At 50.9% G+C, this 15,172-nt stretch overlaps 1 protein-coding gene across 6 annotated transcripts; it reads right to left on the bottom strand.

The window, feature by feature from the left end:
* Positions 1 to 415: 415 nt before the first annotated feature.
* Positions 416 to 11,566, bottom strand: LOC108384182 (putative killer cell immunoglobulin-like receptor-like protein KIR3DX1). 6 transcript variants are annotated; one of them, XM_073226907.1, is made up of 10 exons: positions 11,378 to 11,566; positions 6,946 to 7,020; positions 6,773 to 6,808; positions 5,874 to 6,045; positions 5,256 to 5,555; positions 4,048 to 4,347; positions 3,445 to 3,495; positions 1,580 to 1,702; positions 1,064 to 1,116; positions 424 to 957 (listed from the first exon to the last, which is right to left on the bottom strand). In XM_073226907.1, exons 1-10 carry the CDS (start codon positions 11,399 to 11,401, stop codon positions 838 to 840), a joined length of 1,254 nt encoding a protein of 417 aa, XP_073083008.1. In that variant the 5' UTR covers positions 11,402 to 11,566; the 3' UTR covers positions 424 to 837. The 6 variants fall into 6 exon arrangements, with proteins under 6 accessions (XP_073083010.1, XP_073083008.1, XP_073083009.1 ...); XM_073226905.1 differs by having other exon boundaries at positions 426 to 957; positions 5,874 to 6,152; XM_073226909.1 differs by lacking the exon at positions 11,378 to 11,566 and having other exon boundaries at positions 416 to 957; positions 4,048 to 4,232; positions 5,874 to 6,152; positions 6,946 to 7,134.
* Between the last annotated feature and the right edge of the window lie 3,606 nt (positions 11,567 to 15,172).

Raw genomic sequence — 15,172 nt, 5'->3', positions numbered from 1 at the left:
ACGTGTGGGTTCCTTGGGGACAACAGTGGGGACCCAGACAACGTGTAAGCAGGCGGTGCCATCCGCAGGGTGTGGGTGGAAATGCATCTGGCAGAAATTTTTGTGGAGTTGAGAGGTGATAAGACATCCTAGGAGAAGATTCTGCTTGGGACTCATGTTCCATTGGACATAGCATCTCATAAAAGATGCTGAATATTCTCATCGCCCGGCGGACCCTCCCATTGGGTGGGGAACCCTGAGAACACGGGCACCAAGTCTTCAAGTTTGCATCGTAAATCTGAGCACTTGTATTTTGGCTAGTGTTGCCAAGGCACTTTATTTTAAATTTTATTTAATTTAACCTATTCTAATTTCAATGTAAATAGCCATATATGGCTACTGGTTACCATATTAGACAGCTCAGAATCTCTGTAACATTTTATTGACTAATCGAAGAATTAACTGACAGAGGATATACATCAGACTTTTTAAGTTTGCTTTAGTAGAATTTCAGAAAAAGGAGGATGATAATGATTGGATTTCCAGTATGTGCGGGTGGGCACAGCAGAATCTCTGGCAATGGCTGATATTCATAACAGAGTCCTATAATAGGATTCTCAGTATGACGTAATAGAGTGACAGTGGAGCTGAGCGGTTAGGTAGGGGTTCTGGGCTCTAAAGACGATCCTGAACGTCGTGAGGCTCTGCTGCTGTCACCGTGGAGATGTAGCGATCGTTTGGAAGAGGAGGAAGGGGGCCCGTGAGGGAACTCCTCCTTGGAAGATACCCGGGTCCTCGCTCAGAAAGGCTCACGCGTGGAGCCAGGTCCGGCCTCTGCAGGCTTGGTGTCGTTGAGTGTCATGTGGATGCTGGGTTCACGGAGGGGCCCGTGGGCCTCAGGGAGGTGGCGCGGAATCCCTGGGAGAGGATCCATGGGTCCAGCTGGGCATAGATCACATCCTGTGTGTCTTCTGGGTCCTGCAAGGAGAAAGGTAAGAATCCTGGGCTGAGACACGGTCACTAAAGGTGGGGTCGCTGGACATGCGGTGGGGCAGACGCTGTGGCAGGCATTTGGGGAGCTCACCTCGCCGTCCATCGCTGGGTCTTCCTCGGGCCCTGTGCTCTTCATGGCAGCACCTGTGAGTGGGAGAGGCAGTTGAGACTCCGGGCAGAGCTCTTCCAAGCCCTTCGGTCACAGAGGAGGACATCAGGGCCAGGGGGCGGCCGTGGTGTGCCCGAGCTGCTCAGCCTGCCTACCTCTCCAGTCCAAAGAACCATCCCATCTACAGCCCCAGGTGTGCACTGCCTGCCCCAGGGGCCCGTCCCCTCCCATTTCCCTCCCTCCGATATCTTCCACTGCAGACCATCTCCTTCTGCAGGTCAGTGGGCTCCCAAGAGCTGAGGAGCAGATTGAGGAGAAGGGTGGTGGGCGAGTTGCAGGAAAGGCCAGGGGGCCCATGGGTCTCCCTGGAAGACCCTCCACCAGGGATCTGAACACTCAAACCACAGACCAGCCCTCAGGAGGTGAGCATGCAGCTCTGGGCCCCAATCACACCCCATGTCCGCTCGGACGACACGGTCCTTTCTCCTTCAGACTTACGCTTTTTGGTAGAACACCAGAGGCAAACAAGCACGGCCAGGAAAATGCCAGTGGAGATGAAGGTCGCAGAGAGTCCAGTGAGAATATACCACTTGTCGGTGTCCTCTTGAGGATGATAGGCTTCTGTCAATAATCAGACGGCAGGAGCTCCGTCTATCGGTTGTCTCTTTATGCCAGGAGCTGCTGGAGTCTTTACACACTTTATCTCAAACCCTCCCAGCATGCCTGCATTTGACCGCTTTACTCTCCATTTCCCAACAAAACCCAAGGGCCGTGATGATGGTCGTTCAAACCAGAGTCCTGGGAGGCAGACGGAGGCCAGACCCAGGGTCCCAGGCTCTTCTGGGCTGCCCCATAGGCCAAGACATGAGGCTTTGCCTGAAAGGGCACCGCCTACATCAGCCCTGGCTGACCACCCCTCCCTCCCATTCATCCTAACTCCACCACAGCCGGCCGCACACTCTGAAAACGGAGAAGGAGGGGGCTAGAGAGCAGGGGATGCCTCTGGGTCAGGGTGCCGAGACATGAAGTCACTCCCCCAGGAATGACCACACATGGGGCAGGGAGCCATTCGCTGGAGCGGGCGGGGAGGCAGCCAGGGATGTACCACATCTTGAGACCCTTCTCTGCGGCTGGGCCCCGTCTGCGGGTTGGGGAGCTCCACACTGTGGTGAATGCCTCTTTTCCTCAGTGCACACCGTGGAGGGAGGCACCGTTAGTTGAGGAGATTGATGCTACGGGGGTTCAGTTCCTAGATCCGGCAGAGCTTCGAGCAGGGTCCACAAATCTGACTCCAACCTTTTGGCTTTCAAGGGCTACGCCATTCTCCCCCACCAGGCTCCCTGCCCCGTGGTCCTTTTCTCTAAAAACTCAACTCCAAGTTTCCACACAGGGACCCAGGAGCTCTAAGAGGCACGAACAAGCCCACGGCTACTCAGCTAAGAAATAGGAGAATTACCCTCTCAGAGCTCCTTCCTAGGGCCTTACCTCGGAGCGTGCTCCTAATCCACTCATCCTGCGCCTCCCCCAGCACCTCTGGCTAAGCCACCATGGTTTTTCTGCACAAGGGCCTGCACGGCCTCCCAACTGTCTCATGGCTTCCAGGCATGGTCCCCTGTGCGAATCTGTTCTCCCCTGCCAACTGTCTCCTTCTAAACTTTGCACAGTGTGATGCTTTTCTGATGTCAGTACTAAATGGCTTCCCATTGCAGCCAAAATAAAATCCACAATCCCTGTCATGACTCGTCCACCCGTAGCTAAGCAGGCTTCTGGCCACCTCTCCAGGTCACCTCTCCACTGCACGGCAGGTGCACTAACTCCACATAGTCCGAGCTCATTGATGCCTTGGATTCCTGGCACTCAGATCCCTCCACCAACCTTCTCAAGACTGGGTCTCCTTGAAACGGAAGCTCACCTGGGCTGTCACCCTGAGCCGGGTACCACACACTCTACAGTGTCCACGTACCCTTTCTGCATCGCATGACCCCAGCTCAGTGTATGGGGATTAAAGAATCTTAATGGAATTTCTCCTCCTGGAGTGCAACCCTCATAAAGGCATGATCCCTTTCCTTCTTAACGGCTGAATGTTCAGCTCATAGACGATTAACAGTTGGGTGATACAACTGTCCCCGTCCCCACCCACCCTGGTCCCTTTGACCCCTCTGTCCAACTAGGAAAAGGCCTCAGTCCAGGAGCACAAGGGGGCGAATGCCCCCCTGATTCCATGCTGTATGCAATCTCAAATGCCAGTGGAGAATTTGGGGATCAGAGAGGGAAGGAGATGAAACAAGGTCACAGAGTTGGGGACACCGGAGCCCTGTGTCCCCGGAGGCTCATGAGCTGAGCACAGAGGCCTCCTTGCTCACCGTCTGTGGGGCTCGGCTCGCCGGGTGATGGGCAAGTGCTTTCAGTGGTTTCTAGGAGGAAGGACAGAGAAGGGGTGAGCAAGCGTCCTGTCTCGCCCCTCTGGAGCAGAACCCCTCCTCTGGAAGGGGGGCCCCTGCGCGTCCCAGCTCTGTCATCCCCTAAGGGCTGATAGTGGTTCTGGTCCCTCCGCCCGAGTGCCTGGGTGTGTGACTTCCTCCCGGGATATGCCTCCTGCGATGCTAAGGATCTAAGCTCCTCATCTGGGGTCTACCTGCGCGTCAGGAGCGCCTCTGGGAAGCGAGTGAGGGTGAGGGGCTGCCGCTGCCGCTGGTCTCCGGCCTCAGTGCGGCCTCAGGAGCGCGGGCCTCCTGGGTCTGCCCTGGCCTTTTTCTTCGTTCACCTGGACCCAGAGGCCCCCAGCGTGGGCTTCCACGCAGGAAGGGTCGGGGGGCGTGCAGGGGCCTGTGTCCCAGCCTCTCTGTATTTCTCACTGCTTCTGTTTCTGCAGAAGCCCCGGATCCCCTGTCACCAACAGGGCGCCCTTCAGATAGAGCTCGTGGTCTAGTGTATCGGAGACACGGGGCAGGTTCGGGATTCCTCACCTGGGACAGAGAGGTGCACTGGGTCACTCGGGGCTGACCACTCATGGGGGGAGTGGTTGAAAGAGCCGTAGCACGTGTAGGCCCCTTCCTGGGCCGGGGTCCCGGGGCCCAGGGGGAAGGCGGCCTGGGAGGCCCCGCTGTGGCTCCGCCCTGCAGCCAGCCGGCGTGGGCAGGCGTGCCCAGCCCTGCACAGGTGGTACACGTCAAAGGAGCTCTCGGAGCCGCAGAGCAAGGTCACATTCCCTGCTGACCGCACCGCGGAGCCCAGCAGGGCAGAGAGATGCGGCTTCTCGTGTTTTCCTAGGAAGAAAGCAGGCCTCGACCTTACAGCACAAATTACTCCCACTGTCCTTGGGCGAGAGTGGAGGGGTCTCTGTCCCCATCCTAGGGGCCCACAGTGTGTCATCAGTGCCCCCCATGCCCACTCATCTTGGCAGTGTGTGTGCACGGGTGTGTGTGCCCTTTGCCAGCTCCACTTTGCCCCGGCTCCTTTGCCCTCTGCAGACATCTCTCTGTCTTACTGCCCCTAGAGGCCAACGGGGAGGGGGGAGGGGGGTTCTCTCGTGCAACGGACCCGCTAGCTGCTGCGGGACCCTCAGAACACATGGTGCTGGCCTCAGGCCCCTGGCCCACAACCACCGGGCGTTAGAGCCAGAGCCCCCGTCAGCCCTGGGGACGCTCGCTCTGCAGGGAGTGGCCAGTGCAGCCTGGCACCCGCGGGGCAGGAAGGAACCCCGCCTCTTTGTGCAGAAGGACGCATGACACCACAGAGTCGAGCCACCTCAGGGTGCCAGCTCCTTTCGGATCATCTGGGGGCCTGGCTGAGAATGTCTGCTGTGTGGCTGTTCTCAGGGCAGAGGAGGGGACGCGATGCAGTGGGGGCCACGCCCAGCCTCCCCGGTGCCCCAGCCAGGCCCCCTCACCCCTCTGCTGCCGCCTCCTTCCCATCCCTCTTTCAGGGCCCCTTCAGCTGCCCTGCCCCAGGCTGGGCTTCCCCTGTCGCAAAGTGTTTTGCTCCTTTTCCCTCCATGTTTCGCCTGCCCCCTGTCTCTCCCTGTTCTTCTCTGTCTCTGCCTCTCTCCTGGGCCTGCTGCTCCCTCTGTCTGCCCGTCTGTCTGTCTGTCTATCTCTGCACTGACCCTGCAACACCCCGTCACCCCAGAGGCTCCCGGGGACAAGGAGAATGGGGGCTGGGTGACCACGCTCACCTGTGACCGCGACATCCACGGGGTCACTGGGGGCCGACCACTCCTGGGGGGCGTGGCTGAGGGTGCCGTAGCATCTGTAGGTCCCCCCACGCGCAGGCGTCAGGGGGCCCATGGAGAAGCGAGCCTGGCTGTGCACCCCAGAAAACTTCTCTCTGTGTTGCTGAGAATACTGTGTGCCCCCCTCTCTGTGCAGGATAAACGTGTCAAAGATCAGCCGTGAGTGACAGCACAGGGTCACACTCACCCCTGCGTGCACAAGGGGGCTGGGCTGGGCTGAGATGGAGGGACGCCTGAGCACACCTAGGGAGAAAGAGGGTGTAAGTGCCCCTCCCCACCCCTCCCCTGGCATTTCAGAGCGCATTTCCTGACCCCTCAAGCCCCAAGCGGCCGGATTCTTCCTGCACCTTTGTTGCTGCAGAGCCTCCCCTGCTCGTGACCTTTGCCCCCTGGGCCTCTGCTTGCCTCCGTCTGCTCTCTGTCCATCTCGGCTACCAGCCCCTCTTCCTCCAGGTTCCTTCTAAGCTCTGTGACCTTCAGTCCTGCCCCTGCTCCTGGGCTCCCGGGCTCTGGCAGGGCCATCTGCACGCAGGGCTGTCACGGGCGGGGCCGGACACCTACCTGTGACCACGATCTGCAGGGGGTTGCTGTGTGCTGACCACTCGCAGCTGTGGCAGAGAGCCACAGAACAGGCATAGAACCCCGCGTGTGCCACGCTCATGGGGTCTATCGTGAAGCTGTTGGAACGATGTCTCTGGAGCTCACGGCCGCGGGTCCCCTCTCTTCTGAATAGCTTGAATGTGGCAAAGGGAAGGGGGAACTGACACCTCAGAGTCACGTGTCCACCTAGGGGAACCACAGGGCTCGGCCAGGCCAACAGGGAGGGCTTGTGGTGTCCACCTGGGGAGAAGGGCATGGCCATGGAGGGGAAGGTGGGAGCCACCCCGTTGCCAACCTCAGGGGCTCTCCCTCCCCTGTGGCCTTCGGAGGCTTCCCCCCACACCAGCCCCAGGCCCAGGGAAGCCTGGTGGGGGCCAGGGACTCAGCCCAGCCCCACATGGTCACCACAGGTCTTCCCAGAGCAAGAGGTTTACTTAGAGTGTTGGTAACAGCTTGAACAAACGTTCTCTTAAAATTTTTTCTACAAGAACAGAAATACACATGCAAGACGAGGTCATCAGGGCTGGGCTGGAGGCCCCGAGTCACTTCCGGGTCCTCAGAGGGCTCCGGGGGCCCAGCACTGGGTCCTTCCCTCCTCACCAAGATTATTCTAACCCATCTGCAGAGAGGCCGGCTTCTGCTCATCACAGGCTCCTTCAGGAGCTGGCTCGGCCCCCGGGCGGGTGTCTGGGGGGGGGTCTCAGAAGAACTAGAAGCCTAGGGTTGCCAGGTAGCCCCACTTCTTGTGCCTTTGGGGGGCTCCCTGCCCAAGCCAGCCTTGTCACCCACTCCCGAGCTCCCATCTCCCACCGGGGTCACCCATCTGTGTCCCACCAAATTGGCACTGCTGGGGGACTCACCCATGGGTGCCCAGGTCCTCTGGACCAGACAGGCTCCTGGGGGGAAAGCCACGTCAGAGGTGACTGACACCCTGGGAACCTCACCCTCTTGCAAGAGTGCCCTGTCTTGGCGCCCAGCCTGAACTCGGACTTTTCCCCCATAAGCCTCTCCCCCCACCCCTTCCAGAACTTACCGAGACACAAGAGGCTGATGAGTGCGGAGGACATGGTGCTGCTTCTGTCGGACGGGCTGCAGGAGCTGAGCAAAACTGGAAAACCAACAGAATGTGGTTACCAGAGGCTGAAGTTCACCGCCTGCAGTTTACAGGCGGCCCACCACACAGGAAGATGACCGGCTGTTTCTCACTCTAAATATGGGAGGTGTTGTGGAAAACTTACAGATAACAGTCATGGCTCAGCACAGCCCTGAGGAAGGCCCTGCTCCAACCCCTGGCTGACCGATCCCTCGCACCCAGGTCTTGAATCGGATTTTCCTACCTCCAAAACCCTACAGAGGGATTTAACGTATCTTGGCTGTCTTTTCTGAGATATACATACGATTCAATGTATAACCATGTGTGATGTTCTGCTACCAAATTAGTGTGTGTTTATCGTTCATGTGATAAATGGAGTTTAGAAAAAAACAGTTCTCTTATTTTCGATACTTATTAATTGCAAATGGAGAAATAGTGACAAATTTTTAAATTTTCCTGCCGAGTGTTGAGGAAATCTGATTCTGCAGCATTAGCACAGATCAGAATCTGCCAATTCCGGCCATGAAAGGTCTACTTGAGATTGATTGTTTACTTGTAAGTCAAAACTCTGATATTCCTCCCTCAGCCTCAGCAACATATGTAGACACTCATATATATAAGTATGAATAGATATATATATTCATGTTGAAGATATATGTAATATGCATACATACACACATATGTATACTTTTATTTTATATAACATTTTTATAAAAAATAATCTATATTGTATTGATACAAGATATATAAACAAATATATACAAATCATAATAAATATACACATACATATGTGTATATAATGATGAAGGTACTTCAAACAGTCAACAATATCAAAAAAAATAAGTTCTATCAAGAACAAAGGTGTGAAATCAAGCTGACCCAGCAACCAGGATACTCAAGGGAACACCAATATGGCTCGGGCTGTGCCTCCTGCGTCCCCGCCCTTCCTATAATCTGATGTGACCACTGCACTGGGTCTTTTGTTTATTTCTTCAGAGTTGTTCTTGTCAGTATGGTTCTCCCACACCATCATGCTATTATATGCAACATTTGTGTCTGCACATACATAATTATTTATGCTTCAATTCAGAAGAAAAGGACAAGGCACTTACGCACCTTTATGTGTGAGACCGTATTGCGGCGCCCACACTGTTTTGCTGAGCTCCGGTTTATTTCCTGGCCGGTGTATAGTTCTCCACTGCCAGAATATTCCCCAGTGCATTTATCTTTCTTGCTCACTCTGACACCTGTTTTTACCATGCATTTCCTTTTAAGAGCAGAGCTGCCCTGAAGGTTCTGGCCTATATCCGCTGGAGTGTATGAGCTAGAGCTCTCTGAGTGTACAGCCAAGGGAAAAATTGTGGGGCAGGGGGCGTGTCGAGATACCCATCAACCCGAGAGCAGCGCGTGGTTACTTCTGTATGGATGGCACCCTTTGTGCTTATTTTCCTGCTTCCCAGCAAACGCCTGATTATTTTGAGAGGATAAATTCTATGTTAGTGTTTAGTTAAATAATTACACTCTATGAACAGACAGTAAATCAATGCTGTTACTTAAATATCTATAACTGTAGGTGACTGTACCCTCCATGAGATGATATTTTTATACAAAAATTGCAAAAATAACACAGTGTTTCATAAATAAAAAGAAATTAGTGCCGTGATTCACAAAAGGTGTCATAGAAGTGGGAAGCAGAGAGCCAAGGTCTCATAATGGAAAGTCATCCTCCGAACAAAAACACTTAGAAAATAACTGTTTAAAATTATGATATCTTATTGGTTAATCATGACAGGAAGTCATGGCCATGGACTTTGTTTGGGAGTGCTTGGAGGTATGTGTGGGATTCTTGCCAAGGAGACAGGCTAAAAGTGTCTGCACATTGGGATAAAGCCAAGAAATCCATGGAGCGAACTGTTTTTCATTTCCATTTTTATTTACTGCAAACGGAACTGGGCTGGTAAGGCAGTCAAATAGATAGTAGAGTGGCCTTTGAGGAAGGAAAATTTGAATACTAATAAAAAAAGTTCTGGCTCTTGAGGTTTAAATGTACCTTGATTTCTAAACAGTCAATGAAACTGGGAAATTTTACATTTCACATTTGTATTAAAGGATATATTTCCGTGTCTTTTTCCTGCAGTGATGAACTATTATTGCAGAGGTAAAATTGGTGCAGGTAATACATTATTCACAAGTATTCCTCACCCAACCCCCATCCTACTGAGGTATAATTGACCTATGACATTATATACATTTACGTGTACAGGCGACAGTTTGATATATGTATAGTGCAAAATGTGACCACACTGTCAGTTAACACCTCCATCACCTCACCTAGTTACTACATGTTATTTTGTGTGTGGTGGAAACATTTAAGATCTTCTCTCTTAGCAACTTTCAGCTATGTAATACAGTATGTTAACTACAGTCCCCACGCTGTACAACTAGGTCCCAGAACTTACCTTATAACTGGAAGTTGGTGCCCTTCAACCAACATCTCCCCACATCTACTCCCTGCTTCTATGAGTTCAACCTTTTTAGATTCTGCACGGAAGTGAAATCACATGCTATTTGTTTTTGACTTTCCTCACTTAGCATTACGAGGTGAGTGAGATGGAAGGGAATGGATTTTGGAGCCAAGCACATAGCTGAATTGGGATTGTGACTCTCTTTACAAAGCGTGGAGATGGGAAAATGCCTTCATCTCCCTGTCCCTTGGAATCCTCCCCTTTAAGAGCAGAAGGTGCTCCCTTCCTTAGGTGTGTGAGAATGCATGAGTTGGTGTGTGTTGATCACTAGTAGAGCCTGGTGGACAGAAAATGATCAGCAACCACCAACTCAACCCTGCCTGTGAAACACCTAAAGTTCCCAATTATCCAGAATTGTGTTCTGTATCTTATTTTCTGATATTAACCTTTCATATCTTAGAAATGTCCCAGATGTGTAGAGAAAGAAAACAGGAAAGGGATTTCTACCAGGCAAAGAGATTCTCATCAAATTTACAGACATGCTAAGGGATTGGTGGCTCACCCATGCATTGTGGAGTGTTTTCAATGAATAATAGATTAATACATTTGTCTGTCCATTTATCCACTTGCCCAGGCACCCATCCATCCATCCACTCATCCAACCTGCATATGTTCTCCAAAGAAAAGTGACTATATTTCACATACTTGCTGAGAATAAAAAGCTGGAATATGCTGAATCAATGGGCATAAAGTTTCAGTTATGCAAAACAAACCATTTCTGGAGCTCTGCACTACAACATCGTGTGTTTAGTTAGTGATGCTGGATTGTGCACTTGATATTTGGTTAAAGGGTTAGACCTCATGTTAAGTGTCTTTAACACAATCACATAATTCTAAAAAGTCAGAACTAGGTGATAAAATAGTAGAGGTCAGGCCCTCTGGGAATGATGAGTCCTGGGGATGACTCAGATAGTAACCACACAATTAACAAGTACGGAAGCACACACTTAGTTATGTGTTTGGAGGCACAGCCTCTTGGACCTTGGAGATGGGATGTCAGGCACTGGAGAGAAGGCTGGGATATGCAGGAAGATCTAGGCCGGATGAAGTGACCTTTGAGGGCAGAGCTGAAGCTTGAGAGCCTTAGAGAATTCCAGGACTAGGCCACAGCACGTGGAAGAGACCTTGCACTCCCCCTGGGAATTCCGTCCCCTATTCCTGTCCTCTGAGTAGGCGTGCTGTTTGGATTCTTCTGTAAAAAGGTTGTAAGACCTTGCTGGTGCCCTTATCAATAACGATTCAGGTAAAAATGTCCACTCATGTTTATTTTATAACTGTAAAAGACCAACTGTTTTACCTTTTAAAAAAGTGATCTTTTACCCAAATAGACATTAGGAAAAGGTGTGTTGGTCACAGGTTGCGCACGTGTGCATCTGGACTGGCTGCTCCCACCAACAGGGACACACAGCGTGCACACCGCGCTTCACCCCGGCCCAGAGCAGCAGACACATGCCTGACCCTACGGTCAAGCTCAGTGTCGCCGTGCCAGTGAGCACAGAGGCGGAAAACAGGGCATATGGTGAGCAGACACGACTCTTGGCCCCCCAGCGTAGATGTTCTTTCTCACCTCCCGCTTTCGCTTTATGGGCCGCCCTTTCACTCCTGCAGCAGAATCCACCCAACTTCCTAGAAACGAGGCTCTGAGTCATTTCTGCCTCCCCAGTGCCCTTTGCCTCCTGTCTCAGACACCTCCTCCTCATCCTGAGGTCCTGCCGGCAGCGCCGGGGGTCCCGGAGCTGGGCTGCTGCTCTGAATCTGGGGGGAAGCTGAACTCCATGTAAGCATTCATCTGTCATCCACCGCCTGTGTGGCAATGCCGCCCCATCCCTGAGCCCCCGTCTCCTCACCGGGAGCAGTTCGTCGGTGTGCATGTGTGGTCAGGGCCACCAGGGCCGCGGGTGGGGCTCAGTCATGGTTATTTTCCAGATCAGATGGAGACGTATGGGATTTGGTACAAGAGAAGATCGTGGCGTCCACTCTGCAGTCCAGGTGGATGGCGATGTGCTCACTTGAGAGCCCCCAATGCTGAGAAATGCTGTGTATAATGTTTCTGCAGCGTGTAGACACTGCCAAATGCAGGAAGAGGGAAATGAAAGTTCCCAACAGTGGGAGGGGCACAACAGATAAAAAAGGCCAAAGCTGAGAGGCCACCTGTGCCTGGAACAGCCAGGAGTCATCAGAGGGGAGGTTTCCCCTCTGTGCAAACAGGAGAGGGACCCTAGGTCCTCAGGGTGGGAGGGGCCCGGGGCCTGTGTGAGTCAGGAAGCTGTGTTCCTCCCTTCCCCGCTTTTGTGGAGGGACACTGGGGTGTCTCTGCCCACTGAGCGGCCCGTGCTCAGCACTGAGCCCCGTGCTTTGCACGGACATGAAACAGGTTCACGGCAGGACAGGCAGCCTGGGTACCCGTCTTTGGGGGCGTGTGAGGCTTGCACTGGTCCTGTCCCTTCTGGACAGCCCTGAGGGGATGCTAAGTTTGGGAGAGTGGATGCCACAGGGCAGGCGCAGCTGCGCTAGTCCTCGTCATCATGCCTGACGGCCGGGACAGCCGCGGGAGAAAGTCTCTATGGGAAACAAGGTGAATGGAAACTAAGCTTCCAACGGGAATGGACAGCAAAGGGGGATCCTCACAGTAATCAGCGGCGCTGCAGAAGACACTCTTAACGCTCATGAATAATGTGCGTGACTGTAGCCACAGAAATAGAATGCTAGGAACATGTGAGACTTGATATTGTAAATCAAGCAGGTGTTTGAATATCTGAAAACAAAGGAGGAAATCGAATGTTTGAGACAAGAGTGTGGTTCACACCACAGAGGAAGGGGCCATTGCGGAAGGAAGTTAGAAATCTTACCGTTGAAAAAATCCAAGTGAATGAACACATTCAAAATTTCCGTTCCATCCAGGACAAGACACAGCTGAAGAGCTAGGTGTGGAACCCGAAACACAATACTGAGGAAATTTTCCAGAATGCAGAAAAGCGAGACCACAAACGGAAGTTCAAGTTCCCTGGGAGCAGAACGGGGACGGCCAGCGCCTTAGCCAGTGTGTCCGAAGGAAAGGTGTGAGTTCGGCGCCCGCCAACAGCCCAAGAGGTGAAGGGCTGAGCGTGGCACAGAGAGGAAAGTCGCTTAAATGGTAACATGCACGCATTTAAAAATAAAACCTGTATCTTGATCCTTTATGGTAAAACGAAGAAATCCAGGGTAAATCGGGGGAAAAAAACCCCACGCTACTCTGAATCGCATATTTTAAAACGGCTGATTTTATTCACGAATTCCACATCAGTTGCAAAGTGCGCGGCGAGGACTGGTCTGATAAAAAATCCTACGATCACTTCCTAGGGAAAAGTCAGGTACTGTCAATAGAATGACATTCTCACTGGGAGCGCACTTCCCAGTGGCAGGAACAGATGCCCAGAAGACTGAGCCACTGCCTTGGGGCATGACTGTTGGCACAGGATTCTGTACCGAGCCGAATTTGTCCTGTGGGGCAAATGTGGAAGGGTCAACAGGGACACCCCTGAGCTCCAGGGGCCGAGGGCGGCCTCGCCACCCCGGGCTGCGCGTCTCCAGGCTGTGCCTCCAGGGGGTGTGAGGAGAGAGGAGGGAGGATCCCAAAGGATCAGCTGGATTTCTCCCCAAGGGAGTTGGATCTCATTCTTCACTTGAGGTAAGAAGATATGAAGAAGTGTCTTGACAGACAGGGCGAGGGTGAAATAAGGTATTTCAGGATCTGCAAGTTGTTAGCTGTTTTACTGCCTTTGTGCTCACTGAAAGCAGCGCAAAATGATGCGGTTCACGTGGACGAGCAATGAACCCAAACGAAAGGAGGGATATGAGACGGTGAGAAGGAAACGGGAGGCAGAGAAGCATTGGGAAGTTACATTTATATGTAGTTACACACATGCAGATATGCATATATATTCAAGGAGGCCGAATCAAGATATTAGCTGAACCAAAATATAGGAAATACTTGTGTGTGTGTGTGAGACAGTGTTTTCAAAAATATCAAGGACTAGGAGTTATGCTAATGTGTAATTGTGCCCTTTTCTTACTGAAAGAGAGGATGAAGTGAGACGTTGTTCAAAATTATAAATGTAAATTCCCAAAACAACGATGTAGGTAACTCTCTAAAATTAGCAATACAATCTAAACCTTCCAAAATGCTTGGTATAATTATACAAAACAATTAAGTGTCAGTCAAACAACAAGGAGCCTGGTAGGTCGCAAAGGAAGCTAAGAGAATGCAGGATATCTTGATACGTAATGAACCAGAACTTAAAGTTGCAGTAATAATTCAAAATTACTAATTTATTACCATCCATTAAAAGATGAATTGATCTAGCCGAGGGTTAGATCAAAGCACTCCCACCCCAGAAAAGGAAAACCCACTTGTGTACTCACAATAAAATCTCATCTGAAATAAAATCATTAAACGTTTTCTAAATCAAGTATGTCCTATTATTATTATTTAATGGAAGTAGCTGCTACCTATACAAGTATTCAACAAAGTTGAATATAAAACAAAAATGTGTTTATAAGGAACAATTGTTTCATGTTTAAATAATCCATTCACATACAAGGTTTAGCACTCATAAACTTAAATGTATCTAACCACACAGCTTCGAACTACAGAAAATGCAAGTCGATACATAACTGGACAGTTAACCAAACATTTCAAAGATTTGGTGGGTGAGAAGAAAACTTATATAAGAATAAATGACACATCTTCCAAACGGTGATGTGGGAGACCCCAACCTCTGTTCTGCACAGATCAGCAGCTGGACAGCTCTCCATGAACAAGCACAGCTCTGGCGGGGGGCTCTGGAGTCCACTGTGGAAACGTCAGCAACACAGTGGACATCACTAATCACCAGAGAAATGAAAAATAGAACTGCCATGAGGTATCGCCTCACACTGTCAGAATGGCTGGCATCCAACAGACAGGAGGGAACAAGTGTTAGAGAGGATGTGGAGAAAAGGCAACCTTTGTGCCCTGTTGGCCAGAGTATAAATTTGTGCAGCCACTGTGGAAAATAGTATGGAGGTTCCTCAAAAAAAAAAAAGCACCGAACCAATATCTGATCCAGCAATTCCACTGCTGAGTACATATCCAAAGGAAATGAAAACAGAATCTCAAAGAGATATCTGCACTTTGTGTTCATTGCAGCATTATTGACAATAGCCAAGACATGGAAACAACCTAAGTGTCCATCTATGGATGAATAAATAAAGAATCCACAATGAGACAATATTTAGTCATGAGAAAGAAGGCAATCCTGACATTTGCTACAAGGATGGACCTTGGAGGCATTATACTATGTGTAATAAATTAGACAGAGGAAGACAAACATTGTGATGTCACTTATATGTGGAATCTAAGAGTCAAACTCATAGAAGCAGAGAGTAGAATGGTTGATACCAGGGGCTGGGGTGGGGGACATGAGGAGACATTGGTCAATGGTGACTATAGTTAACAATACGGTATTATATACTTGAAAATTGCTAAAAGAGTACATCTTTTTAAAAAAAATTTTTTATTAAGGTATGGTTGATATACACTCTTATGAAGGTCTCACATGAAAAAAACAATGTGGTTACTACATTTACCCATATTATCAAGTCCCCAACCCACACCCCAGTGC

This window comes from Manis javanica, chromosome 17, assembly GCF_040802235.1.
Source record: "Manis javanica isolate MJ-LG chromosome 17, MJ_LKY, whole genome shotgun sequence".
Lineage (NCBI taxonomy): Eukaryota > Metazoa > Chordata > Mammalia > Pholidota > Manidae > Manis > Manis javanica.
This window is presented reverse-complemented; position numbering and strand designations above follow the sequence as displayed.

Coding starts and splice junctions, on each gene's coding strand:
- LOC108384182 (XM_073226905.1), bottom strand. CDS start 6,979: ATGTCCTCCGCACTCATCAGCCTCTTGTGTCTCG. Junction 6,809..6,945: donor CATCAGCCTCTTGTGTCTCG/GTAAGTTCTGGA, acceptor CTTTCCCCCCAG/GAGCCTGTCTGGTCCAGAGG. Junction 1,117..1,579: donor CTGGTGTTCTACCAAAAAGC/GTAAGTCTGAAG, acceptor TCCCACTCACAG/GTGCTGCCATGAAGAGCACA.